This window comes from Falco naumanni, chromosome 11 (assembly GCF_017639655.2).
Source record: "Falco naumanni isolate bFalNau1 chromosome 11, bFalNau1.pat, whole genome shotgun sequence".
NCBI classification, from domain to species: Eukaryota; Metazoa; Chordata; class Aves; order Falconiformes; family Falconidae; genus Falco; species Falco naumanni.
In genome coordinates, this window is record NC_054064.1 from 31587175 (window position 1) to 31614395 (window position 27221).

Here is a 27221-nt window from a genome sequence, read left to right on the forward strand (position 1 = left end):
GGCTGGAGCAGCGATAAATCAGCCCGTCGCCGGCGCGGTGCTGCCGTGACTCGCCCCAGCGCCGGACGGAGACTGCGGCAAAAGAGAGACTAAAAAAAAAGGGGGGATGGGGATGGTGAAAGGGGGGGGGAACGAAGGACAAAAAAATAAGGGGGGGTTGGGGGGGGGGGAAAATCCGCAGCCCGCGGTGCGGCGGCGGAGCGCGGAGCGAGCGCGGGGGTTGCGCGGTGCGGCGCGGCTGGAGCGGCGGCGGGTCCCGACCTGCGCGGGCTGCGCTTCTCCTGGGGTTCTATTTTCCTTTTTTTTTTTTTTTAAGCTTTTTTTTCCCCTTTTTCTTTCCTTATCCTGTACCTTAGATGAAAATGGCTACCACTGACTTGGCGAGCGTTTGCGAAGGCAGAGCTGGCAGGTTGCAAGATTTATTTATTTATCCTCCCCCCCCCCCAAAAAAAAAAAAATAATCCCCAACAACCCACAAACCTAAAAGCCAGCCCCAAATCAAACGGCAAACTTTAAAAGCTTTGCTCCCCTCCCCTTTTCCCCCCTATTTTCGGTCCCCCCGCATCCCTCGCGGTGCGGTGCCAAGGCTGTGCCGGAGGGGGGGCGCGGAGGCAGGGGAGCTGCGACGCCCATCCCCGCCGCCCACGCCGGGCAGCCGCCGGCAGCGCGAGCAGGCACCGGGCACGGCCGGGCAGCAGCCGCCGGCAGCGCGGGCAGGCACCGGGCACGGCCGGGCAGCAGCCGCCGGGCTGCGGATTCCCTCGGCGAGTACAAATGGTGCGGCGGAGCGGGCGGATGCTGCGGCGGACACTGTGCTCCCGCGTAGGGATTATTCACTTTTTTTTATATATAGTATTATTTTTTATTTTTTATTATCATGCCACAGATCTGCAACTGTACGTGCAAATAAAAGCGAGAGCTCATGGATACCGCTTTCCTTCCCAGCGAGGACTGAGTAGTTAATCCAATAAGTATATGTATTGTTTGGGGTGGTGTGTGTGTGTGTGTGTGTGTGTGTGTGTGGAGGGGGAGGGGGGGCAGTTAATCATGTATCGCAATGTATGGATAATATATGTGAATATTAAAGTGACATGGGGTCTCGGCGAGGGGGCTCCTTCTGGGGAAAGGACAAAGAAGAAAGTGGAAACAATCTTTTAAAATATTTTCCATTCATAAAAATGGCAGAGGGCTTATACACCAGTCTATTTCTGCGTCTGACTGCACAGCTAATACGTTATTGCCAGCTTCAAAAGATAATTGTAGTGTCGGTAGAGACCTAATAATACAGTAGCACATGTAATTTTAAACAACACCTCATTGTTTATTGGGATGTAACTTTCCCAAAGTTTATTTGTAGCATTAAGAGATTTTTAAGTGCAGAACAAATTGCAAATGAGCAGCTGTGGGGCGATGCATGTTTTGTATGACTACGAGGGTTTCTATATTTAGTGACAATCTGAATCTGAAGAGGATTAAAAAAAAAAAAAAGCAAAAAAAACCCAACACCAGAATATCTGTAAGGAAATGCTTATTTCCTCCTGGAGGAGGGGGGAGCTGTGCTGGGGGATCTCCGGGCTTGGCTTTTCAGTTTTCTGGGGGAGAAATAATACAGTCTGTTTGTCTCTGCCCGCGAGCTTCATGACCATACGTACACCTGCTCCATAGGCTCAGAAATAACCTTTTCATCTAAGAAGTTAACGAAGGGGTCGGGCATAGGTACGTGGGGCGGTGTCGTGATTTATGTGTTTTTCCAGGAATCCAAATAAAACCGTAGCTGAGCATGTCCCTTTGTAAGGGCCACCTGTGCATCGTGCCTGGCTGTTCCGGGGGTTACCCTATGGAAATCATCCCAGCCCAGTATAGAAGTTAACACAACAGTCGGGTGAGCAGAGGATGGTCTCACCTTCTCCCTGCTGTTAAGAGAGGAGAGCCGTGATTGTGACAGGCAGCCCACACGGTTTACACTTCTTTTTTTTCCTTTTTTTTTTTTTTTTTTTTTTTTTTAAGAAAAACTTCTCTTCTGCAAAAAACAAAAGCAGCATCTCCAGAGAGATCCAGTACCAGCACAGGGTGCCCATCCCAGGTCTATATTGCCAGGGCTTACAATGCGGCAGGTCAGTGAATTACAGTAATAAAGACTTCAAAAAAAAAATTTCAGTTGCTGAGGCTAACACATTTCTTTCGCTGTTCCAAAGGAGCTGTAGGCACTGGGGAAGGCAGAGCAAGCAAAACAGAGTGGGTATGCTTCACTCTCTGTTTTTTTTACACCATCTTTTAGGCAGAAGCGTTGGGTCTCATGCAGATTTGAGTTCTTACAACCAACCTTTGCACATGAGGTAGATACACACGACTTTTATGACTTGCTCCTTGCACACTATGAAGTCGTCTATAGAATTAGAAAAGGTAGAGGAGTGAAAAGTTACTAATCACGGTGGAAGAGTGTTACTTCTTATTCCCTGAAATTTCATTTAGCTCAAAGTTTATGGGATAAAAATGGGTTTTCTAGAATACCTGTATTAGATAGTGCCTGTTCTTCCTGTGAGGAATATAGACCTTAACACATTTTAAAAAATACCTCATTTGGGGCTGAAAAGGGTGATTTTTATAGCAGAAAAGAGACAAAGTTAGCAAAACTTGTGATGGAAAACCTTACTGCTCCATATCTGCGAGGAAAGCGATCACACCTCACGTGTGCTCTAGGTCAGCGGGGCTTAAAATATTTTGAAAGAAATAGTTGAGGAAGAGATTTTCAGATTAATTACGTGTGACACACACAACGCCAGAGGAGCAGTAACAAACCTGCACCTGTCACCGTGCCCACCTTGCCAGCCCCTAAACTAGGTGCAAAGTTGTCAGAGTTTTTGTCTGAAAAGGCCACTCTGATTTAATTTTTTTTTCTTCCCAGAATTTTAGCATAGCTAAGAAATGTGGAAAATTACTTACTGCTGAAACAGATCGCTGGTTTGTTATTTTTATCTATTTATTTATTTTGGGAAATAATGCAAATTTCATTTGGAAAGTTATAGACCCCAGAGAAAAGCGTGAAGCGAAGGGCAGCAGGGAACACATGGTAATTAGGGCTAAAATGCCATGCTGCTTCTGAGCAGTGTAGGTGATGTTGGCATTTTTGCACTATATTCCTGGTTTGTCTTAGAAGTAACTTTTCTTTGTGACGTACCTCAAGTTTGTGTTACCTGAATCTTACCAAGTCCAATTAGCAATTCTTAAGCTTTATTTTTCACCCCATGTATGGAATCCCAGCTTTTATATTGGGAGAGAACCCTGAATGTAAAATGTTCTGTGAGAAAAAACAGCAACAAAAGATGTTGCTTTCCTTTTGAGAAATATATTGCATACATATGACAACGCATAGCTATGTAATACACTAAAATAAAGTGTGTGTGTGTGTGTGTGTGTGTGTATGGCCACATAAACGTTACTTGTCCCACCACATTTATACCACCCTTGCACAAACTTTATTCAAGCAAAATTTTCATTGAGATGTGCAAGATTAGGTCCAAAGTGTTTATGCCAAACTGCCTGATAGAACACTGGATGTAGGACGATGGCAATATTGATACTGTGCGCTGTAATCACTCGGTATCACCAGAGAGCAATTTTGTTCCATTGTGAGAGGTGTCCATCCAGTCCCAGCAGCAGTGACACTGCGGTTCTATGTATAAACAAAATACATCTGAGGGCAACTGTATGTATTTGCATCCTTCCCCGGCTGTGAAAGGGAGGTTTATCCAGCTGGATGGTGGTATCAACATGGTGGGCAGGGACCTATAGGTGCACGCTGGCACCTGGCATAACCCTGCTCTGCCGTAGGGCTGGGCCAGCAGGCACTGCTCAAACCGATCAGGACATCACAGAGAGCTTATTAAACTGCATCCACTATTGCAGGGAACTTCCACTTTGTGGTATTTTGGGTTTTCAAATAAATTCTGCTTGTGAAGTGGTACTTGTGTTAAAATAGTATTACCATTTCTTTTGCTCCTCATTAGATCTGCAGGAAAACAAAAGGGGAAACGCTGCCTATCCCGCCTCTCTGTTCCGTTCGCTTCCTTTCTGTAGCCTGCACACTTTTGCTAGGAAGTTATTTCCTCCGCAATGCATCTCGCAATAGACTCAAGACCCTGTGAAAATGCATTACAGTCTGCAGGCATTTCTGCGATACGCTCGGTTCTGGAGCTGGCACTTCATGTACGGCCGTGCCAGGCAGCAGTGCCTCCAGTAACTCACGGTTAAAGTAGGAGATTTCACAGAGGAACGGATAGGATTGACCAATTATAGTGCAGTTATTCCCACTTGCCCTTAGCATCACTGCTTTAATAACCATCCCCATGTGCATGCGGCTTTGGCGATGCACCTATGGCCCAGACCTCAAATTGCGGTGCAGCCGCCTTCATCTGTCAAATGGGGACCGCAGCACCTCTTCACCCTCCATTGCTCTCCTGCTGGGAATCGTGATGATGGCCAGAAAATACCGCATGCAGAAATGTTATTATTTACACATATTTAGTGGTGTAAGGTGAGAATTTCCATTCAAACATATTAACCCGCTTATTTAAGCTACGCCCTGAAATTTGGAGCCTGGAGGGTGAAACTTCTGCCCACCTCCACTCGTGTTTGAGGGTGACACAGTGTTTGCACGACTGTGGCATTTATTTATACTGCATCAAGGTTTGGAGCCTTCAGACCGAGGAGGGAAACCCCCTTACGCTCGGTTTTCTGTGTACACGGGGAAGAATAAAGCAGTCTCTTCTCCAGAGAGAGTCTTACAGACTACTCTCCTTTTTACTGTCAGAATATAAATTTCATGAAGGATGGTGGGACCAAGCTAGGCATGGCCCTAACCTACGGCTCCTCCATGACAGTTCTGCTGGGATTCGTAGCAGATTCTGTAGCGGATGTCGTGGGATGACACAGAAACACCTGGGCATTGATTTCCATCCACCGTAACGGCCTTGGAGTCTTTAGTTTTGGAGATGCAATTCATAGCAGCGTGTGGCTCTAAAGGTCTTGATGGAGAGGGGATCAGGACTGAGCCGCTGGTGATTTTGGGGGGCTTCTGGCTCTCAGTGGGGCGAAGCTGCCTCCGGGGCAGGCAAGCAGGCACAGTGGCTCTCCCAAAGCCACTAGCATCGCTCAGGGCCCCGCAGAGCCCCGTTGTCAGGATCAGGCCTTTAATGATTGCTGCTGTATGTTAACAGGCCATACCACATATAGACCGGCTATTGTCAGCGCTGATCCTTGTCCAACTGACGGGCTATTCAAAGCACTTCTCAAGCCTCTCCAAAATCCCAGCTTGTTCTACCCCGATGACAGCCATCCCTCCCATTCGGAGTTTTCTTTGTACGCTTGATAACATGGTGGAAATCCCTTATTATGCTTCTTTTAATAATGCTTTCACATGGCAAGGGGACATGATGTTTTAATTTATGCAGTACACATCATCCTTCGACAATTTGCTAAGAGGAACCCTCGCGACCTAAGCCTGCGCCGAATAACAGAAGTTTATGCAAAACCAGTGGTTTCCAACCTGTGGTCTCCGGCCCGCTGGGAATCGGCGGGCTCCTTCGGAGGGGTCACCAGGAGGTAACCGAGAAAGCAGAGAGCTGCTGCCGGGAGGTTAAAATGCGCCGCGCACGGAGCCGTGCTCTCACCAGCACAGGTCTGAGGCTCCCAGGCTCGAAACTGAGAATCACTGTCTGAGGGTTTTTTCCCTTTCTGATTTCTTTTTTTATTTTTTTTCCTCCCCTCTCTGCTCAGTGCGCTGGGGCGGCAGCCCTCTGTGTCTTTAAATACCTGCTCGAGTCGATTAAAAGGAGTAAATTCGGAGGGATAACCATGCCACTCGTTAAGTTGGGAGGGAAGTTGTGTGAGTAGAAGTCTCACTTTGTTGTAAAAAAAAATAGTAATTAACCTTCAGATCCACTTTCTCCCCCCCCCCCCCCCCCAAATTAATTTTGCAGTATTATCACGCATCTTGAGGCTTCCAGTTTTAGGAATATAATGCTTCTGCTGTTAATGAAGCGGGTATCCACGATCAAGGGGAGCTGAGAGCTACAGACAATTGTTTGTTTGCCTTTATTTCTCACGCCCTTTGAAGGTTTTTCTTTTTTTTTTTTTTTTTTTATTAAGTGACTTTAGCAGATTGTACCCTCGGAGCTGTGAATAATAGGGTTATTCTACAAAAATGGCCAAGGCTAGTTAAGACACACAAAGCCAGGAAATCCTTTCAGGGATGAAATCAGGACTATTTTAGGGGTGCCGTGTAAGTTGGAGACTGCAGCTCGGCCCCGGGCTGCTGCATTACTGTCAGGGTCGGCCGCGCTGCTGGAAGGAAAGTTCCTCCCCTGCCCCGGGCTTGCCCGGCCCCCGCGGGCCGGAGGGGAGGCCCGCACCAGGGGGGGGGTGTGCAAAGCACGGGGAGCAAAGGACGGGAAGGGGGGTGCAAAGCACGGGGAGCGGGGTGCAAAGCAAGGCTGGTGCCCCTGCAAAGTGTGTGTTTGGGTGTTTGCTAGTGCCAGGTAACTTTGCCCGTGCTTTGCTGCTGCAAAGGCATGGGGGGGGTTCCCCGCGCCGGTTGCCCTTGCGGTGGGGTGCACATGGGGGGGCTGCGCGTGCAAGGGAGGAGGCTACCCGTGCAAGGGGTGGGGTGGGGGGGTTACCGGTGCAAGGGGCGGGGGTTACCGGTGCGGGGGCGGTGGGGGTGGTGTACCCGTGCAGGGGAGGAGGTTACCGGTTCGGAGAGGGGGAGTTACCCGTGCAAGGCGGGGCTACCCGTGGCAAGGGAGGTTACCGGGGGGGGGGGGAGCTAGCGGTGCAAGGGGCGCTCGCTGCCCACCGCCCCCCTCGCCCAGCACCCCTGCGGAGCACCCCGTGGCTGGGAAGGGGCTTGGGGGCGGGCTGCAGGCCCGCAGCGGCGACTGCCCGTCCTTGGGCTTGGGGGAAAGCGGGTGCGGGGGGGAGCGGTGAGCCCCGCCGTCCCCCGGTGCGGGTCTCCTATGCAAATCGCGGAGATTGCGGAAATAAGCGGGGGTGGGGTGGGGGTGTCGGGGGCACGGGGGGAGGAGGAGGAGGAGGAGGAGGGGAAGGGGAGGAGGGAGGCGGGCGGCTGCCGAATCGCTCGCAACTTCTGCAAAGTCCCAGGCGCTCGGAGCGCGCCCGGCAGCGCGGGGAGGCGGCGGCAGCGCCCGGGAGTCACAGCGCCACCCCCCACCCCCCCCAAACCCCAAGGCAAAAAAAACCCCAACACCCCACCCCCACCCCCCCAACCCCACTAAATCCACCCCCAGACCCACCTAACGTTAGGCGGCAATTGGTTGCGGCGTTTATTCTCTTCCGGGTTCCCAACGGCTGCAAGTTTATTTTAGCTCTAGCAAAAAAATAAAATTCGCAGAAGAATAAATAAAGCGGCGGCGGCGGCGGCCCAGCCAGAGCGCCCCGAGTGCCGCCGGGCGACCCCGCCTGCCCCGGGTACCTGGCGCCGCTTAAACTTCGCTTTTTTGTTGTTTTTTACCCCGATTTCCACGCTTTTGCCGAGAGCAGCAGCTATTGTCTGGGCTCGAGCTGCGCGGGCTCTGGGAGCGCAGGGAGCGCGGGCGCGGATGTCTGCACCGGAGTTGCCTTGGGGTTGGTTGTTTTTTTTTTTTTAAATGTTTTTTTTTTTCCAGGGATTTGAGAAAACCGCTGAGGTTGACAGATTCCCCCCCGACCCCCCTCCGCGGGACCGCCCGTACGTGCGCGCCGGCTCCGTACGCGCCGTCTGGAGCGCCCGCGGCCGCGCACAAAGAAACGCGGCTGGGCGCGGGATGTGACGGACCGCGGGGAAGGCCAATCGGAGGGGCGGGGCTCTGTGACGTTGCCGAGCGCTGGCCAATCAGCGGTGGGGGTGGGTGTTGCGACGTTTGAACTCCCCGGGGGGAGGGGCGCGCCTTTTTTTTCTCCTTTTTTTTTCGGGATTTTTTTTTTTCCCTTTTCCGCCGAAGTTGGCGGCGCCCCGCAGGGACGAGGCCACTGGCGGGGACGGGGAGCCGCGAAAACCTCCGGATTTAGCACCCAAAAAAAAGCAAAAACGGGGGATGGGGAGAAGAAAAAAAAGCGGTTTATTATGTTTTGTTTTGTTTTTTTTAAAAGAGCGCATTTAAAAATTATTAATATTTTAAAGCGTGCTGACTCGGGGAAAAATAACTTGCGCGGCCGCTTGTTTAGCTCTGAAAAATACGGCGGGTGTGGGGGAGAAGGTGCTTTTGCTCTTCTCCCCCCCCCCTCCCCCCGTTAGTTTTTTTTGGGGGGGTGTCCGCGGCTGCGGAGGGGCTGCGCTTGACCGCGGGCCCTGCCTAGAGGGCGCAACCAGCCGTCCCGCGGCCAAAAGTCTCCCGAAGGGCGCCAAAAGTTACTTAAAGATAATGCTGCAAACCGCAAAGCGCTGGGAGCGGTGCAGCCCCCCCGCCGGCTTCTACACGAGCTGCATAGGCGGGGAGCGGGATTTTTTGCCCCTGTACCTATGGATGGGATTTTTCCCTGCTCCCTTCGCCCGCCCCCGCATGGATAACTACGCGGAGGGACGCCGAGGTCGCTTCCAGCATCAGTGGGAAAAGCTGTTCCCAAGCGGGGGGGGGGGGAGCACAAGCCACGGGACACCCTACAGTCCCCATGAGCGGGCTGGAGAGCATCCAAACCCCAAACCCAAACGCTGCCGGTGCCAAAACAATGCGCTCCAGAAGTGGCAGGAGCCGCGGGTGTATTTTTAATTTTAAGCGCTTCACTTTTAAGGAGCGATTTTATTAGTAAAGGGGTGTGTGTGTGTGCGCGACGTGCAGATGAATTTATGCGTTGCAATTTTATTTATTTATTTATTTATTTTAAGTGCAATAAGCACCCCTGACCATAAAGCGCTTGATTTAAAATGACAAGTGCCAAAGGGGATGGGGAAAGTTGTGAACGCAGCGCCGCTCCCCCCGTGCCCCCCCCCTCCCCTCCCCGGCCATGGGCCGAGCGGGGCCGCAGCCGTCGGGAAAAGACGAAACAAAAAAAAAACAACCCCAAACCGACCCCCCATCCCCACCCCCACCCCCCCCCCCCACAAAACCCCCGAAACAAGAAAACTTTGAGCCGAGCCCCGCTGGCTCTCCGCGGCTGCCCGCGCTGCGGGGCGGCGGGGCGGAGGGAGGCGGCGGCGCCGCAGCCCCCTCCCCGCCCCTCCCCGCCCCCGCGGGCGGGCGGCGCGCAGCGCTGAGCGGGCGGCGCGGCGCAGAGCGGCGCGGCGCGGAGGGGCGCGGAGCGGGGGCCGCGGCGGCGGAGGGGCGCGCAGCGTGCGCTATGCCTTTAACGGCGCGCAGGGCAGGCATGCCGAGCGCGTAGTGCGGGAAAGTCGAGGCGGGGTTAAAGTTCAGCTCATGGAGCGGCTCCGCGCTGGCTGCAGTTTGGCAGAGTTGGAAATGTGAAAGCAAGAAGCAGGCTCGGGGCTCCCCCCTCCTCTCCTCTCTCTCTCTCTCTTTTTTTCCCCTCCTCTCTCTCCCTCTCCCTCTCTCCCTCTCTCTCTCCCCCTCTCTCTCTCCCTCTCTCCCCGCACACGCACACCTCCAAACCGCAGCCCCCCGCAGCAGTCATGTATTCTCCGCTCTGTCTCACCCAGGTAAGCGGCTGCCGGGGCGCGATGGGGCCGGCGCTGCGGGGGGTGCGCGCCGGTGCGCGCCGGGGAAGGGGCACGAACGCAGCTTGCCGAAACTAACTTTGTTGCCTTTCGCTTGCATCCCACCCCCCCACCCCCCTTCCCGCACGGCCATTTGTGTCGGCACATGGCTAATGGCGCCTACTTATTAATGGTTTAATTAATAAGGGGGGGGGGGGGGGGCGCGCGGGCGCGGTGCTGCGGGACGCCCCGCACGGCCCCGCCGTGCTTGGTCATCCGCGATCGATGCCGCCGCCGCCGCCCGCCCCGCACCGCGGCCCCGGGGCAGCGCTGCCAGCCACTGCGCCGTCTGCAGCCCCAGGCGCCGGGCACGGCCCGCAGCCGCCCCACGCGGGGCTTACGCGGCTGCGGGGTGGGGGGTGGGTGGAGGGAGGGGGGGGGGAACCGGCCCTGCCGGCTCCGCGTTTCCCTCAACCCCCCCCCCCGCCCCCGGGCGCGGAGACGGAGCGTCCCCCGTACCTGGGCACGCTCCCGCGGTGCAGCCCCCCCTACGCGGAGTGCGCTCCGCACCCGCGCAGCTAGCCCCGCTGCGGGACCCGACCGCGGGGCACACACACGCACGACACGGGCACCCGCAAACTTGTCCCGCGCGTGTCCCCGTGTGTCGCCTCCCCGCCCCCCCCCGTGAACCCCCCGCCCTCGGATCGGGCCCTCCGCGGGACTCGGCGCAACTTTTGCGCCCCCCGCTTGCAGCGGGACGGGGCTGTGCGAAAAGAGGGGGAGGTGCCGCTCCGCGATGCCCCCGAGTTGCGCGGCCGCGGAACGCTGCCGGTCCCCCCCCCCCCCCACCTTCCCCACACACTGCTGCAGGACGCTAAATTACACACCTTCAATTAGCAGGATATAATGGTTTAACGAGGAAATGCTTTGTGGTGGACTCAAACCCCAGATTATTTCCTCCTGCAGGAGATTTTGACTACATTATTCTTATTAATTTAATTTGAATATTTTTTTTTCTCCCGGTGAGAAAGCCTCTCCAGGCTCTTTCCGTCGAGAAAAAGGCGAGGAAATGCAGAGAGAGGGGATGCAGCTTCCCGGGCAGCTTGAAGAGCTGCAAAAGTTTAGTCCCCTTCTCCTGCCGTAGTGTGTCATCCCCCTGCTTTCCCCAGCCTCCCCCAAATTTCTGGGGGTGCCAGGCCAGCAGCAGCCAGGCTGGCAGGCGCACGGAACTCCGCCGGGCTTCAAAACCCCTGCACATGGTTGGTTACAAGGCAGGAGGAAAAGGGGAGTTTGCAGAGGATGGGATGCAACTCCCTGCTCTGCCTGCCCAAAGTTTGTGCCTTTAAGTCAACTCTGAAAAATACCGGGATTTTATCGCTCCTGCTTCTGCAGGAGGGCCAGCAAATCCGCTCCTGTAGGGCCAGCACCACCGCATCGCTCCGCAGCTGCACGTGGAGCTCCTTGGGCTTAGTAGGCCCAGTTGTACATTAAGGAGAGAAAATAAATCCATGGGCCGGTTGTTCCCTGTCCTGGTGTCTTTTTCCCCCTGACACCCCCCACCCCCCCCTTTTTTTTTTTTTTTTCATTAAATAAAAAAAAGGGGGAAAGAAAAAGCTAGGCACTGTGCTTTTCCTCAGTTGTGCAAATCTCGCATTCTTGTTGCACGTTTGGAAAAGTAATAACGAGGATTAGAGGCCTTCTGACAAACTCTTCCCTCCGAAGGATCAATTGGGTGGTTTTGTCATTTTCGGTAGAAAAAGAAGGCGAGCCCTGAGCAATTGCAAGCAATTTCCTATTTTTCATTTCAGGAGCTTTTATTAATACAAGTTTTGGGACAGAGATATTTTTTCCCTTTTTTTTTTTTTTTTTGTGTGTGTGTGTGTTGAGTTTTGGTTCACATTTAAAGGGAAGCTTTCAAAAGTTGGGTTAGAAAAGGAAAACAAACAGAAATCCTAGTTATGAGCATATTTATCCAAGCACTGGAACTGAAATGGCACAAGCATTTTGTATCATCTGTCAGGAAAAATCTAAACATCGTTCCATTTACATATCTGCTGAAGATCTAGGAAATAGTTGGGGAACATATGCACATCTCCTAATAGATTTACAAGCAAATGGATTGTAAAAAATATTAACAAGGGTTGCTGTAGCTGGCTTAATTTCAAAAAGATCAGCAGAAATATATTGTTTCAAAAGGCTCCTTTGCAGTGTTACATTATTGCGGGCGCCTTTGGGCTGGGTTTGGGGGCTCTTTTGTCCTATGGGTTTTTTTGGTTGGTTTTTTTTTTTTTTTTTTTTTTAATTTTATTTTATTTTACACCTCTCTGAAGAGCAGAGGAGAATTTTGGTATCAGCGATACAAAATTGCACGGTCCATATTGTAGGTGCTGCTTAGAAACAGGCTGTGCTCTGAAGAGCTGTATCCTCAAACTTTGGAGAGTAGTGCAATGGAGAGGAAAAGAAAAAAAAAAAGAAGAAAAAAGCAACTTACTTTTTATTCTTGCTTTCCCAGCTTTTTGGTGTGCCTTTTATTTTTAGGTGACCCATCCAACACCAAGGGGGGAAAGCAAACATCTTTATAAAATACTTTGAAACTTTCCCTTAAAGCTAACTTTGGGAAAGGCAAAGATCATCTCCTTTTCCACCAGTTACTTAAAATCTTGATATTTTGCAGCGAGGCTGCAGACAAGACTGCAAATCTGTTAGCACACTTGCATTGACACATTTCCAAAACTTTTTTTTTTCTTGTGGGGGGGGGGGGGTGGCTATAATAACACTGAAATAAATAATTGTATTGTGCAGAAACAGCTCCCCCCCCCCCCCCCCCCCCCCCCCCGCCATCCCCGCTTCCAGCCCAATTTTGTTTGATCGGTCCTGAGTGCTTTTATTTCCACTTTGACTTTGCTAATACCTCACCGCTGAGATTGAAGCAGTGCAATTTTACGGAGTGGCGTGTTTACCAAGACAGTTTGAAAGTTGGTCTGTTTATGAGTCATTAACCTTTTCTCCTCATACACCATTTTGAAAAGACACATTTGAGTCTGATAGGGACATGCACACCTCGCACGCCGAGCAATGGTGCTTTTCATTTACTTCAGCCATGGACCCTGACTTTTACACTTCACACTAAGAAGTACCTTTTTTGATATTTTTTTGCCTCCTCCCGAGGTCTTTTAAAGTGGTTTGGTTATTTTTTTTCCAGTGTTGTTACCTCCCCTTTCAGGTTCCCATCGTAGAAATCAGCTTTAGCGCAGGTTAAAGCAACTCTCTCTTGGATAGCATCCAGCATCGAGCCAAAAAAGTCCCGAGCACATGAGATCAGGCAGGACAAAGCGCTGCTTAAAGCAGAAAAGTTAAAATATTTCAGGATGTACCAAGACGTGTTTAGAAACTAGGAAAGCTGGAAGCGCTCCCCTGGCTCATTGTGGGGCTGGCGAGCCTCTGCTGTGTGTACCTTCGCAGATAAACTTCCACTTGACAAAAGGCCTTTTTTCCTTGACTCTCCCCGAGTGGGGAAGGGGAAGGACAGAAGGGATCAGAAGGGAGGGTTTATTATTTTTAATAGCTTGCAGGGACCTGTAGGTTTTTGTATTTTTTTTTTTCCTCCCCCCGCTCCCCCCCCAGCCACCAGAGCTCTTTCTGGTGGGTGAGAGCAGCTCCATGTGCTGGGATTGTGCCTCCTCTCACTTTTTGAATCTGCCGACTGCAAACTCACAGCAATCTTTTTTTTTTTTTGGTTTGTTTGTTTTTTAAAACTTTATTGAAATTTGAAACTATGATCTTTTCCAGTAGGGGGGGGGGATGTGTAAAAAAAAAAAAAAAAAAAAAAAAAAAAAAAAAAAGAGGAATGTGCCAGTCATTGGAGTGATTTATTTTATTTTACCTGCTTATATTTTAATAATCATTCATAGTACTTGTGATTACTGCCGCTCTGCTGTGCTATATGAAATATATTGTGCCGTTTGGGGTAATTTTTCACAGTCTGCCTTTAAAATAAAAATAAATGCGGTGGTATTACTTCTAGATTTCAGTATTTACAATTCAGGGGCCACTCAGAATAAGTGCAATGAAAGCTTTTGGGAAGTCAGCAGAAGGTCTTGAATTACGACAGGATTTTGCTGATAGATATTTCTGCTATTGATTTCTCAATCTTTCATAATTTTTGAAAAGAAAATGCAAGTTAAAATAAGGTGTTGAAAGGAAGTAAGATGTCTGTTTTAATAACAATATTTGCACGACCTGAAATGATTTGGGTAGGAAATGTACGCCATGGGATAATTAAAAAAAAAAAAAAAAGTTAGTTAATCTGAAAAAATCCCCAATGTTGCCTTGCAAAAGGATAGGCAGCGGGTGGCTTTTACCATGCTGGGGGAAACATTCCACAAATTACTTTATTTTTCCCTCCTGGAGGGCCCAATCCTGAGAAAAGGAGGAACTCGGCCCCTGGAAGCAGGCACGTCCCCAGCACGCGGTGCTGGATCAGGCCCCCACAGGCTACATACATTTTTATGTGCAGCCTGGAGTTTGGTCGTTCATTTATTGAGAGAAAAACAAGAAGCGTGGCCTCAGTATATTATAATATGTTTTGATCCCTTTGGCTGATTGATGTAGTACTTTTTGAGGATATATATATTAATTTTTTTTCAACAAAACTGGTGTGTGTGTGTCTTTCTTGTGTTTTTTTTTATTGTCAGAATAATTTTAATCGTGATTATCTTTGTGCCAAGGAAAAGGGGTGATCTTTAAGTCATCGTTACACAAAGCAAGCAGTGGCTCTGGATGGCCAAAGTAACTTTCCAAGTAGGGCATTTCTTTTTAAATACGTGAAAATATGACACAAAGTGTCACGGAAAAAAAAAAAGGATAATTCTTTGCGTATTTGCACGAGTCGTGCTAAGGCTTGCTGTTACCGCATTTTTCATTTTTTCCTGTTTCTTTTTATTTTATAAAAAGGCTCAGATTTTGGCTTGTCCTAATATGCCCTAATAGCAGGGTTTAATTTTGTTCTTTTTGCCTAAATGTAAACAAAACTTTTTGAAAAACAAAATCAATTGTGAGCCTTGCTTTTTCTAGGATTTCAGCATTAGTTGTCGCGCACGCGGGACAGATTGACGGCGTTACTTTCTACTCCCTTCGCCGTGTAGGAAACGGAGAGAAAAACCACCCTTCATTGTATTTGTATATGCAGCTATATTGGCATTTTACTATACTGCCTCCTGCTATTTCCAAATATATCTTAGGGAAAGTTTTACTATACTTTAGACTTCCCCATACAAACATTGATTGGCATCCAAATGTTTAGGATTTGCCAAATTGGCGGGCATACGCTGGCTACACCGCAAGCAGCAGGGTCAGGGAGAGAGCAAAGGGAGATACGCGCTCCCTCCGCAAGTGGACTTGCAGCAGGGCTTTTTGCTTTTAACTCCTTTTACCTTTTTTTTTGTGTGCTTTTTTTTTGGTTTGGCTTTTTGTTTTTTAAGAGCTTTGGGGATCAGGGAAAGGGCCCCATGTTGCCCCATCTCTGCCTGTGTGCTTGTTTGAAGTCGGGCCTGTTCTCAGGGGGTGCGAGCAGAGGGTTGGGGTCGGCGTGAGGCGAGCGGGGCCGTGGCGGTGGCGGGCTGGGGGTCCAACAGCGAGGGGCCCGAGTCCCCCAGCCCGTCAGATGTGCAAGCCCAACTGTCCCCGTCCCAGTGGGCCTTGGCGCCTTGTGAAAGCCCCCTTTCCGGAGGCTTTTTGTTGATGGTTTCGGTGACATCGACCCTTCTCTGTAACTTTTTCAGGATGAATTTCATCCCTTCATCGAAGCACTTCTGCCTCACGTCCGAGCGTTTGCGTACACGTGGTTCAACCTGCAAGCCCGAAAAAGAAAATACTTCAAAAAACATGAAAAACGCATGTCAAAAGAGGAAGAGAGAGCCGTGAAGGACGAACTGCTAAGTGAAAAACCCGAGGTAAAGCAAAAATGGGCATCCAGACTTCTGGCAAAGCTCCGGAAAGATATCAGGCCTGAATTTCGGGAGGATTTTGTTCTCACAGTCACAGGAAAAAAGCCTCCGTGTTGCGTTCTTTCCAATCCAGACCAGAAGGGCAAGATGAGAAGAATTGACTGCCTTCGCCAGGCAGATAAGGTCTGGAGGTTGGACCTTGTTATGGTGATTTTATTTAAAGGTATTCCGCTCGAAAGTACTGATGGCGAGCGCCTTGTAAAGTCCCCACAGTGCTCTAACCCCGGGCTGTGCGTACAGCCCCACCATATAGGAGTTTCTGTTAAGGAACTCGATTTATATTTGGCATACTTTGTGCACGCAGCAGGTAAGTGCCTTTCTATACCACCTTCTCCAACTTTTCGGTTTATCTCCGTGCCGGGCGCCGTGCCCCGGTGGTGGCTGCATGAGCCGGGGAGGGAGCAGGGGACGCCGGTTATTGCCCTCCTGGGGCGGCCAGGAGAGTGCCAAAACTCCCCTCCCTCGCCCCCCCTTTATTTTTCCTTTTTCTTAATGGGTTTTTAAGGGGCAGCCACGTAAAAGCAGCTCTAGTTTTCCTGGGGTTAATGGCATTTCGGGCATCCCTCACAGGTGTTACCCTAAATGTTGTCCTAGGAGGGATCGCAGCCAGACGCGGCTTCGTTTATCCTGATTTTGGGGGAAAGCAGATAGATTTTAATTAGAAAAAAAATTTATTAAAGTTTGTATATGTTATGTACAAAATAATGTGAGAAGGCTAGAGGTGCCTGAGGCCCATGGGTCAGGAGTGCTGGGTATCCTCACCCCACGGGGATGGAATGGGGAGTGTAAATACTGCAGGACTGGGCTCGGAGGGGAAGGAGAAGACAATCCCTTGATAGCAAACCTAGTCATCGGGTCTGAGCGGCCACAAGACAAACCTTGGGTAGTCCTGTGGGGAAAAGCAGACATTTAAACCCCCTGAAATACCACAAGTTATAGACCTAGAAGCTGAGTGGGTCTTGAAACAAATTCCTGGTTTGATAATGCTGTGCTTATGGCGAGGAGGGGTGGGTGGTGGTGCTGAGATGTTTTTGCGTGTGACAAAAATCTTGGGATCTCTGACTCCAGCGCAAAGTACACCCTGCCTGCAGAGCGACTCGGTGTGCTCAGAGGATGTATAGTATGTTAACTGGATAAAATAATACACTATTGTAGTTGTCCTGGGTGATTATATTGCAGAAAAATGCATGCGTGTGAAGTGTTAGGCCCCGGTTTTCACGTATGGTATGCATAGGTCTCTCTGGGTTTCAGCCTGACTTGCAAGTTGAGGGGCTGGATGGGCTGGAAAAAAAAAAAGAGGAGCAGAGGGGAAAGGAATCCTACTAGTAGAAACCACTTCTATTTAAATGTATATCGGTAAGAAACCTGAGCAAGTTACAGCGCAGGGAGCCTGTATTTCCAATGCTACCTTCTTTCTTAGAGTCTTGCAGAAAGTTTTGGCCACCCCGAAGTTTTTCTGCACCGAGTGCCCGCGCTGGTTGTGGCGATAGGCAGCGTTGCCGCTCTGAGTTTACAGCTGTGATTCCTGTTCGGAAATAACTTTCAAGTATCCTCATGGTATTTCCTACAGATAAGCTGTGAAATTTACTTTGCACTTCGGTGCGATGTGGTAAATCATATTACGCGTTTATGACTATGGGGAGGTAGGCGAATATTGTGGAGAATTATTTATTTACGTTGCCATTTATGATGGGGCATGGTGAAGGAAGGATTACCAATGAATAGCTAACTGAAGGGTGATTAGGGCTGGGGTGTTATGGGTTACCTCCCATTCTGTCACTGGCCCTGGGGAGACCAGGGACTCTCATCCTTTTTGTGTCTGCCTCAGTTTCCTCCTCTGCACGTCAGAACGGGGCGATACGCTTGAAGTGCTTTGGTATCCACGGCTGAAAACTGCCACGTGTTGCTATACAGCTTGCAGGTTTTTATTATTTAGATTTATATATAGCATGGTGCTGCTAAATACCAGTCCGTATTGTGTTTCCTAAGTGCAAAGCAGCCTTCTGTGGAGGGCGAAAGTTGTTAATAGAAAACAACGGTCTTGGCTTAGCTTGCGCGTTGGGTCACAGCGGTGTAGGATGGGGAGAAAAGGATGAAATCCAGGGGTGTAAGTATTCCGGGGTGCTTGAAAGGATCCTCTCCCTGTTATAACAGTTGGGCAATAGACATTGTAAAAGTTCAATATTGTGGTTAGGGATATACCATCTTATCAGCACGCTGTTGGCAAACAGTAGCCTTGATAGCGCACTCTTATTTATTTCTGCCTTCATCGTCAACAGGCAGCAATTGCACTAATTGTTCTTCGAACTAGATGTCTGCCACGGAAACTTAGCGTGAGGCTTAGGCTTGTTTTTTGGGGTTAGATTTGTTGGTTTGTGTAAGCAGTAACACACTTGTACAGACCGCACCGCATCGTGTTTTCGGCCGTTGTTTGCTGATTGCACGCATCGCATTGTGCTCCTAATGCAGTAGCGTGTGCTGGTGTATTCCCTGCTAAACCTCACCGGGGAGGGGGACAAAATGATTTTTAGGAGGTAGCACAGCTTGGTGACCATCTATATTGCTTCACGGAGGAGTGCTGAAAGCCTCGCATATAGGCTACCTTTTTTTTTTTCCCCCCTTTTTTCCCTTTTTTCCCCCCTCCGATGTATCCCAGCAGTCTTTGTTACACCTGAACATTGGCCAAGTTGACAGCCATTGGTTCCCGCAGAACCGCAGTAATGGCAGCTTGTGCCGGGTGCGCAACAGGAAAATTACAAAAGAAAAAAAATATTAAGGGTCCTTTGTCTCAAACTCCATCAGACCTCGTTCCCTGAATGTATGGACCGCTTATTTATGAGGAGGAAGTCACCAGCCCAAATATTAGGTAGGCTGGTCAACTTACATATAGCGGATTTGACAAGCATCTGCTATAGTACAGAAGATTTGTAAACACTAAACAATGTTTTTACCTCCTTAAAAGTTTTGAGAAGTTGCCAGTATTGGCAGGAGGCACAGACTCCGAAACGTGCTTGAAGATACGTGCCAAAACCATTGTGACCTTTTCACCCACAGTGCTTGCTTCTCTTTTTTCTTGGGGTTTCCCCCCCACCTCCCCACCCCTCTTCGTCGTCTTTTTTTTTTTTTTTTTTTTTTTTTTTGGGGGGGGGGAAGTATTCTCTTCCAAGATGTCCTTAGTTGAGATGACTTCGGCAGCGAGTTGTCCCTTTCCTTCTAAGCATGTACAATAATTATTGCTTTGAATCCACGCTTTTTCTTCAGTAGGCACTATCATCTGTAAGGGAACACGTGTGCAGATTTAAATAGTGCTTCTTACAAAGCTACTGAAATCAATTATTCTCTTTAAGAACTAGCTAGAAAGAGAAAACAAAACTATGCAAATAGGCAAACTACATATAATTTTTGTTTAAAAAAAAAAGAAAAAAAAAGGAAAGGAAGATGGGTGTTTTGTGAATTAGAGGTTGACCAAAAAATGTATCGAAATCTAGAGTACTGCTCTCAGTTTGCAGTTTCTAATCTGCTTAACTAAAAACAGGCGGCATTTTCATACCCCGAACTTGGGTTCGCTTTTTAGTTTTCTCTTATTCTGCGCTTGTATCAAATGACAAGTTGGAAACCATTGTGGCAAACCGTTTTCTTTGTGGGAGTCGAACAGTAAAGCTAATTTATGACCAGTCCTTTACCAGATGATCTGTATCAGAATCTACAATATACTAGGCACGTGGCAAGGTCACAATTTAAGTTGTTAAGGTCACAACCTTAGCCACCAGGCATTTGACCTTTTAGATAAAGTTAACCTTTGTTCATTAGTAGGCACTCAACCGAGAACTTTCTGGAGTTTTTTACTGCTTTGGAGTTCCTTCTGCTAATGTGATCAGATTGGAGAATAGATTCGCAATGGAAGTAGTTAAATTTTGTGAGAGGTCACAGTTTTTAGAGACTTCTCTGGTGGATGAAGCAGGATGGCAGGCCAGGAGGCGATGCTGCAATGCCCGATTTATTTTTTTGGATGGCCATCGTTGTGCGCTCCAGGCGAGAATTAAGCTAGCGAGGTATTTGTGGCAGAGAAAATCTTTTTAGTCTTTCAGAAGGACGTTTAAAAATCCCAAATTTAGGAAAAATCTGGGAATGTTGTTTTTTTTTTTTTTTTACATGAGCTCATTTTTCTGGTCATGTTTAGAACAGAAGCCAGCTAAGATGCAAGAAGTCAGCCTTCTTTCTGCCACTATGAAAATTTACTTGGTGTCTAAACATGCTTTATGGCTAATTGCCTGGGCAATTGTATATAGCACATGACCTTGAACTTTAAGCAGACCCATTTTACACTCCCATCGGCGGATTTAAAATATTTCTACTTGGCCCATCACAAAGAGGCATCGATGGGAATAACCCAAAGATTGGTTAGCGCGGAAAATGACCGCAGATAGCCAAAATACCCATGGAGGTATCGGGGAGTCTAAAAGGTACATAAGGCTTTGTGCCGTAATCTTTTAGTACAATTGGTATTGATTGTTGCTACATTAATCCTGTTAATAGCCGCAGCCGGTTCGGCATGTTGCAGGGATGTGAGAGGTGTCCTGACAATACTGTACATCACCAAAAGAGCTGTCGCAGCGTCTTGAACTCCTGATAGCTGCTTTGCAAAAGTGGAGTGTTCAACGGTGGAAACTATTGCTGGCTCGTATAGAAACACACACCATATTGTTTACTTAATTATGCCATAGCAAAGGCTCGTTTTTAATTATTTAGCTGACTTTCTCGCTTTGCTGTGATACGGCATTTATTATTTAATTTAAAATCAAAAGAGCTGCGCTACTGTTAGTTTTTGATGCATTTTACTTTTGTTTTGGCTACGTTATTGTCATTCCATCGTACAGTAATCCAGATAGCCGTGATATGCAGATTGGCCAGATGGTCATGTTAACAGATTGAGAACCTACTTCCCACTGCTAAAGAGCAGGTGTAAGATCAGTGGGCTTTCCCCCCCCCCCCCCCCCCCCCCCCCGCCTTTCCTCCCAAGTTTTAACCAAAATGCTCTTTAGACAGCTCATAATGGTAGTTAAAAAGGGGCACATTTCAAATGGTGTTTGTTCTGTGGAGGTAATACGTAATATATATGTCGTTTTTACACGTATCTGAAGACTTTTAAAGCATCCGTGACATTCTCTCCATATACAAGGCTTTTGAAAACCTGCTTCCAGCCCGTGACTGTTCCAGCATACATCCAAAACGGTCCTTAAAGTTTTGTTTGCGATGTTAATAGTCCCTATGCTTTCCTACAGACAGATAACATTTACTCTTACTGAAAAATACTCAACTAGCTTTGCAGCAGGTATTTTGCACTCTTTCCCTGTTCAGGGCTCCCTGCACACACCATGGGGAACCCGAGCAGTTCAGTGTTCGGCTGAGATTTTAATGTTTAGGGGCTCATAGGGGTTTTGGTTTTTTCCCCCTCCATTATTTTTTGCTGCAGTGAGACATCTATAGTTTTAAAGAAAAAAGTGAAATGAAGAAATCTCGCGGTATTTCTGCCCTCAAGGAACACCAGGAGAAGGCAGATGTTGCATTGCTTTACCCTTATAAAGGTGCCCATAAAAGTCAGCGGTGGGAGCCTGGGTGTATATCGGAGTCAGGAGAGGTGGAGAGATGATAGCTACAGCTCCTTGACACCCCAAATTTCACGTGCCCACTTATCCGGGCGTGCACAGAACGCGGTGATCCATACACCCTGTGTGGCACAAAGATATCTACCGATGCTCTCCGCTTTGGGGAGCAGGGCCAACCTCTTTCCGCAGCTGTGAGCAGGCGGTAGCTGACAGAAGCAGGATTTAGGTGGGACAACTGCTCTCCCCCTGTAGTTGTAACTGAGCTGGTGAGTATCTGTGATAATTCAGATACTAACTGGTGCGGCACTTGGGACGGTCTGCTCTATCACGAACCCCTGGCAGGAGTTCAGTCATGTGGTTTAGCTTTCCCCTTTCTCCAACAACAACAACAACAAATAAACACGGGATAAAGACGTATTTCATATGTCCAGGATGTTTTCCAGGTGATGGGTTTGGCCAGTGTAAGGGTGTGTGATTTCGCCACCTGCCTGCCCCAGCGGGCTTCAGGGTGCAGAAGCAGGAGAGGCCTTTGAATGGTAAGAAAGTTGCCCAATGCTGCTGGCTTGTCTACAAGCAACTGCACTTTTATATTTCCCTTCTTTTCCACCCAATGATGAATAGCATTAATTTAGATCTATTTAAGGCGAGTGTGGGAGAAACCACAATCTTTGTTGTGGTCACTGCTGTACACAGCGGGGCTGAATGTTTCTCTTGGTTGAGGCCTCAAAGCTGAATCTGGAGAGCCCAAAACATCATGTCAGCTTTTCAAACCCTTCAAAGAGACAGTGGAATCCTAATTGTTCATAAAACCCACTATTTATTATTACAATTATGTATTTTCTCCCCATTCGGATGTAAAAGAAAGGGCATCCCTTGCTTTCCGTGCCTTGAGCTTCTTCACAGCTCCTCCTCCTCCTCCCCTCCATGCTTCAAGTTTAGGCACCGGCTGAGGCTTTCGCAACCAGCAAACAAACCCCAGCCCGCTGCTCCGTAGACCCTCGACCCCTCCCCAAAAGCCTGCGCTTTGCCACATGAGTCCCGAAGTTGGACCCTCGGGGCTTGGGGACTGTCCCCGGCGGGATGGCTTTTGGGGCATCCTCGCTGGGAGCTGTGGGTGCGGCTCTGCCCCCACTCCCTGCCACACAGGCAAGGGCCGGAGCTGCTGATTAAATTATAGGCTGTAAATTCAGGGCAAATTATTTTAGCCTCCTAACAGCAGCCAACGCTGAAGGTTTCCTTATGACAGTGAGGGCTCTCGGTAGATAAGGGTTGTTGGTGAACTAAAATACGTTCTAATAGCTTTTAGTTTTCCGTTCATATGATGCTTTTCATTCGTTTCATCTTTGGTTATTGTTAATTATCACCTGGATTATGGTAGCCACCAAAAAGCCCAGCTGGGATCAGCACATGGGTCACGGTGCCCGTGATGTGTGGGGCAGTTTTATCCCAGCAAGTTCTTTGGGGGGTTGCAGCATTGTGTGCCCAATTGCAAGGGCAGCACCCTGGCAGATCCCCTCCTCATGGTATAATTATTTTTGGCGAGAGAACGGTGTATTTATGTATTTTTCGGAAAGGTTCCTAGCTAGCATCGCTCCATGTCCCCACCCAGGGGATGGATGTGACGCGTGAGCTCAGCTCCGCACCTGGCATTGTCACCGCTCGGCACACAGGAGGAGGATGTGGCCCCCGTAGAGCGGGTGAATTCGGGCTGGATTTGTAGCCGCCACCTGTAAAATACATGAGGGCCTCCATTTTGTGTGCCAGACTCTCACGTGCGAGTGCAAAATGGAGAGCTGCGCAGTTGAGTATTGCCCATAGCGAAGCAGCAGGCATACATCGCCCGTGCTCCCTGCACCACCGCAGTGCACGTCGGCCCACGGCGAGGCCCAGGGGGGGTATCCTGAGCTTGTACATCCATCGGTTCCTCCTAAGGGGGGGGTCTCAGTCTCTTCTCCAGGTCCTTAATATCCACCCTCCCGCTCAGAGTGCTATCCCAGTGTCACGGCAAGCCGGCACGTTGGCTCTCGGGCCAGTGCGAAGGGCCCCGGGGAGTCGTTCCTCCTTCCCCACAGGCTTTGCTACACATCAGTGCCATTAGATTAGCAAGATAAAATCAAGACGGGTTTAATGACACGCTATTCTGAAAGTTTCCTGGACTTTATTGTTCATAACTTGGACCTGAGTCGGGTTATTTACACATGAGGATTAAAAAGCTGCAAACAACTGTGTGATTTTTAGGGGCTGAAAGCAATTAGCATATGTGGGTAGGAGGATACACTGCATGTCTGCGTTCCTTTAAAATATAAATCACAGTTATTTAATTATGTTTTGAGAGGGCAGATTTAAGGATATACTGCAAAATGCATTACCTATTATACCAACACGATAATCTTATTAACCTTGCTTTCTACTTTTTTAATTTTATTGTGCACCCTGGACAACTCTTATGATATCAAAAATAATTACTTGGCGAATACATGATGTCAGAGGTCCGATATGACATTTATCTCCACAAGTGTGGAGACTGCTATCTCCCGCATTGCATAGCAGCACGGGAGCCATCAGGCGGGTCTGCACTGGGGAAGGGAAGCAAAGATAGGTACCATCAGATGCTATTTCATGTATGTAAGCGTGGGTTTGCAGATTTGCGTTACAGCTGAGGGCCGGCTTGACCAAACTCGATGCAGTTCAACATCTGTGGGCCTCCTGCCATGGAACGGCTGGATGTTTTACTTGCGTGTGCTGTACAACACCCATAGGTGAGCCAATATTTCAGGGCGGCTCCACGCATCCAACCCTGATCCCAGTTGGATCTCCTGTTAAACCCTGCGTTCTCCATCCTACCCCTCCTCAGGGCAGTGCCTCCCTCTCTCTTTTTATCCATCTCTCCTAATGTTTGATACGTGTTGATATTTCCCCCTTTATTTTGTGAGGGAATGGGTGAGGGTGATGGTGAGGGGAAACAAACGCCATAATAATATCCCTTTTCAGAAGAATATAGTTTAATTTTGTGTGTGCGTGCAGCAGCTGCCATTGGCAAGCTGTCGTCTTTGTTGCCATGGGCTTTTTTTTTTTGCATGCGTGCCAGAACATGATTGGATGTTTCAGCATGTTCATGTTTTGGGGTAAGATGTATCTGTAGCGAAGCACAAAATTCTCATGGGATTGGTGAGTGTCCAAGGCAGGGTTATTTGGCCAGGTAAGCCAGTGTAGCTGGAGCAGGTCGTGCGAGCGTGGTACCTGATGGTTCTTTGAGCGATGAGGTAAATCTTGCTGGTGCTTTGGATTTTTTGATGATGTAAAAAGGTTGTTCAAAACCACCACAGGAGGGTGTATCACCGAGGTCCCCTCCAGCAGGACACCCACAGGGTGCAGCAGGGAGCCCCTGCTGTTACCTGGGAGCACCAGTCGGTGGGTTTCTCCTGCCCATCTCACTCGCCTGGTGCACACATCCCGTGGGAGGTAGTGTCCATCCATCCTGGCTGTCACAGGGAGCTGGGTGGTGGCACCACTGACTTTGTGCTGCCTGAGACCAAGTGATATACAGGCTCCAGGCAGGGCTTGCGGGGCATGCAGGAATGGAGCACACCTTCCACAGGGTGTAAAACTAATGTGGCATCACCCATGAGAGCTGCAGGTGAGAGCAAATCCTCCGCACCTGCCACCGTGGCACTTGGCCCCGGCCACAGAGGTGTAGCTGGTGTTTTTCCTGCTCCTTGGTTACATCCATTTGTCATATTCATAATACGCTCATAGCATCAGTACCTAACCAAAGTCTAAACCTGCTCTGCACCGTCCTCTGCGCTGCACATCTCTCCTCTTGTCCCAGCCACTCTTGCCCCATGTTAAGTAGGGTTGGACTCGATGATCCTAAAGGTCTTTTCCACCCTAAATGAGTGTGTGGTTCTGAGTAACACGATGGAAAAGCAGGAGGGCTCTTCAGCCTAAGAAGCCCACTGCGTGGCCGTGAGGATCACTGCTAGGTGCAAAATACATTTGCAAACTTGGGAGAAATATTTTATAGGGAGGCATCTCTGTGCAACCCTTTTAGGCTCGGACCAGTCCTCAAACAGAGCACCCGGTGAAGGGAAGGTTTCCAGGGTGAGTACAGGCAGCGTGCACAGTCTGCCGAAGGAGAAAGTCAGGAGAAAGAAGGGATGAAGAACTACATGTAAAGTGTCGAGATGGCCTCATTCATGTTCTGTTTTTCTGTGTCTACAGATTTCGTCTTGTGTCTGAGGGACAGATAATGAGCTGCATGAGCTTTGTAATAAACAGCGCGTCTGGTTAAATTACCATTTTTGTGTTTAAAGCCAGTATGTGTGTTACAAAATACCTTGTAATGCGCTGAAAGAACAGGGATGAACCCTTGTAAAGATATCAAAAGGCAGGTTAGATAGTCGCTACGTTTATTGTCAAGATGAAGACTTACTGGAGATTTTAATGCCGAAATACATTGTCAGTCAGATTTCATCCTAAGGATATTTGCTCAAAATTTTCTCTGAACTTTTTGCCCAATAAGCTTTTAAATAGTTATCGAAGAAGATGGCCAAATCCCTGAGTGATGCTGGAAACTTGGGGTAAAATTTAAATTTAATTCAGTTCTTTTTTTTTCTTTTTTTTTTTTTTTTTTTAAGGCAAAGTAGTTTCAAGTAAATCAGAAGAATGAATTCTTTGTATCAGGACGATTTTCTAAAGCCCAGCTATTGTTGGGATCTCTTTTAGGGAGGATAGCCACTGCAATGCTTTTATTGTGTGATGACGAGGACTTTTCCTGACGTGATGAGGACTTCATTAAAATTAACCAACAAACCTTTTTACATTTGTTGCTGTGTTAAAAAGTAAAAAGTAGTTGTCGCTTAGCTAAAAAGTAAATCCCGTGTCATTTTATTTGAAAGCTTCACAAGCAGCTTGCCTCGCTGTGGGAGGATCAGCCTTGATAGCGGCTGAACCTTGCGAGTGTAGGTCAGGTATTGCTGGAAAAGTTGGGCAAAACACAGGGCGGTCAGATAAGAAGGGAGATTTTCATGATCAAGACCTTTTTTTTTTTTTTTTTCCTCTGTAGAGGACATCAGCTTCAACAGCTCTGGTTTAGGTTCTTCCTAGGCAGATACAGTTATGAACACCCAGCCACGGAGCTCAGCGCTGTTTGGGGATATACACTTGTTTTACAGAAATGCATCTTCAAGCTGTCTGTTCTTTGTAATGTGAGTACAGGAGCGTGATACGTAGGTAAAATAGCATGCATAACACACACTTTAAACATGGACATTGTTTCTTTTTCTGGTCAAAATTCTGATGGGAACTGAGAGTGGACCAATTATTCTCCATATACACTGTCTTTAGTAATAACCTTTTCTATTAAAAACGTGAGATGCATCTCAGCAGTGAGCAGTCCCAGGGTGTGAAGCTGCTTGCCTGTGGGCTGAGGATGGTGCGGGCAGGGTCCCCATCCTAGCACAGAGCTTGGCTATCTGCTGTGGTCCCGTACAGCACGGAGCTAAGGACTGCGTGCCATGGGGTGGGATGCACACGTCTCGCTGCAGTGTGCTGAAGGATGCTGTGGGCATGGCCCCAGAAAAAAACAAGTAAACGGAGTTTTCGTTTCTGGACATCCTGTTGGTAGGGTAGATTTTCCATGAGATGGGTCACTGAGAAAATCCTGCTTTTCTCCTCATTCCCGGCTGGATCTCTTCCCACTATTGCCCTATGCAAGCGGCTTTGTTTGCCTGGGGCTTGGGGCTGAGTCGTCCTCAGCTGCTCACTGCCTTCATCCCCGCTGCAGGCCACCGAGCTTGTACGGTCCAGCCTGACTGAGGGCTCCAGCAATGCCACTGTCGGCAGCAGGGGTGGGTGCAGGGAAGGCATGAGCACCAGCGATGTGAAGTCAGGATACATGGGATATTTGGAAAGAGTGAAATAAGTCAGAATTTGAAAAGAATATGGGATGTTTCTGTCTGCATGGTT

At 48.7% G+C, this 27221-nt stretch overlaps 1 protein-coding gene across 16 annotated transcripts in view; it reads left to right on the forward strand.

Moving 5' to 3' along the window:
* Nucleotides 1-27221, forward strand: part of NFIA (nuclear factor I A) — a 359996-nt gene that overhangs the window by 94927 nt on the left and 237848 nt on the right. For 8 of the 16 annotated variants that reach the window (XM_040610611.1, XM_040610617.1, XM_040610618.1 and 5 more), the window contains exons 1-2: nucleotides 9273-9646; nucleotides 15424-15955. In XM_040610611.1, coding sequence (XP_040466545.1) covers nucleotides 9620-9646; nucleotides 15424-15955 — 559 coding nt within the window. In that variant the 5' untranslated portion in view covers nucleotides 9273-9619. Of the gene's footprint in view, nucleotides 1-9272; nucleotides 9647-15423; nucleotides 15956-27221 lie in introns of those variants that run through there. The other 8 variants (XM_040610608.1, XM_040610609.1, XM_040610615.1 and 5 more) reach the window with 1 other exon arrangement.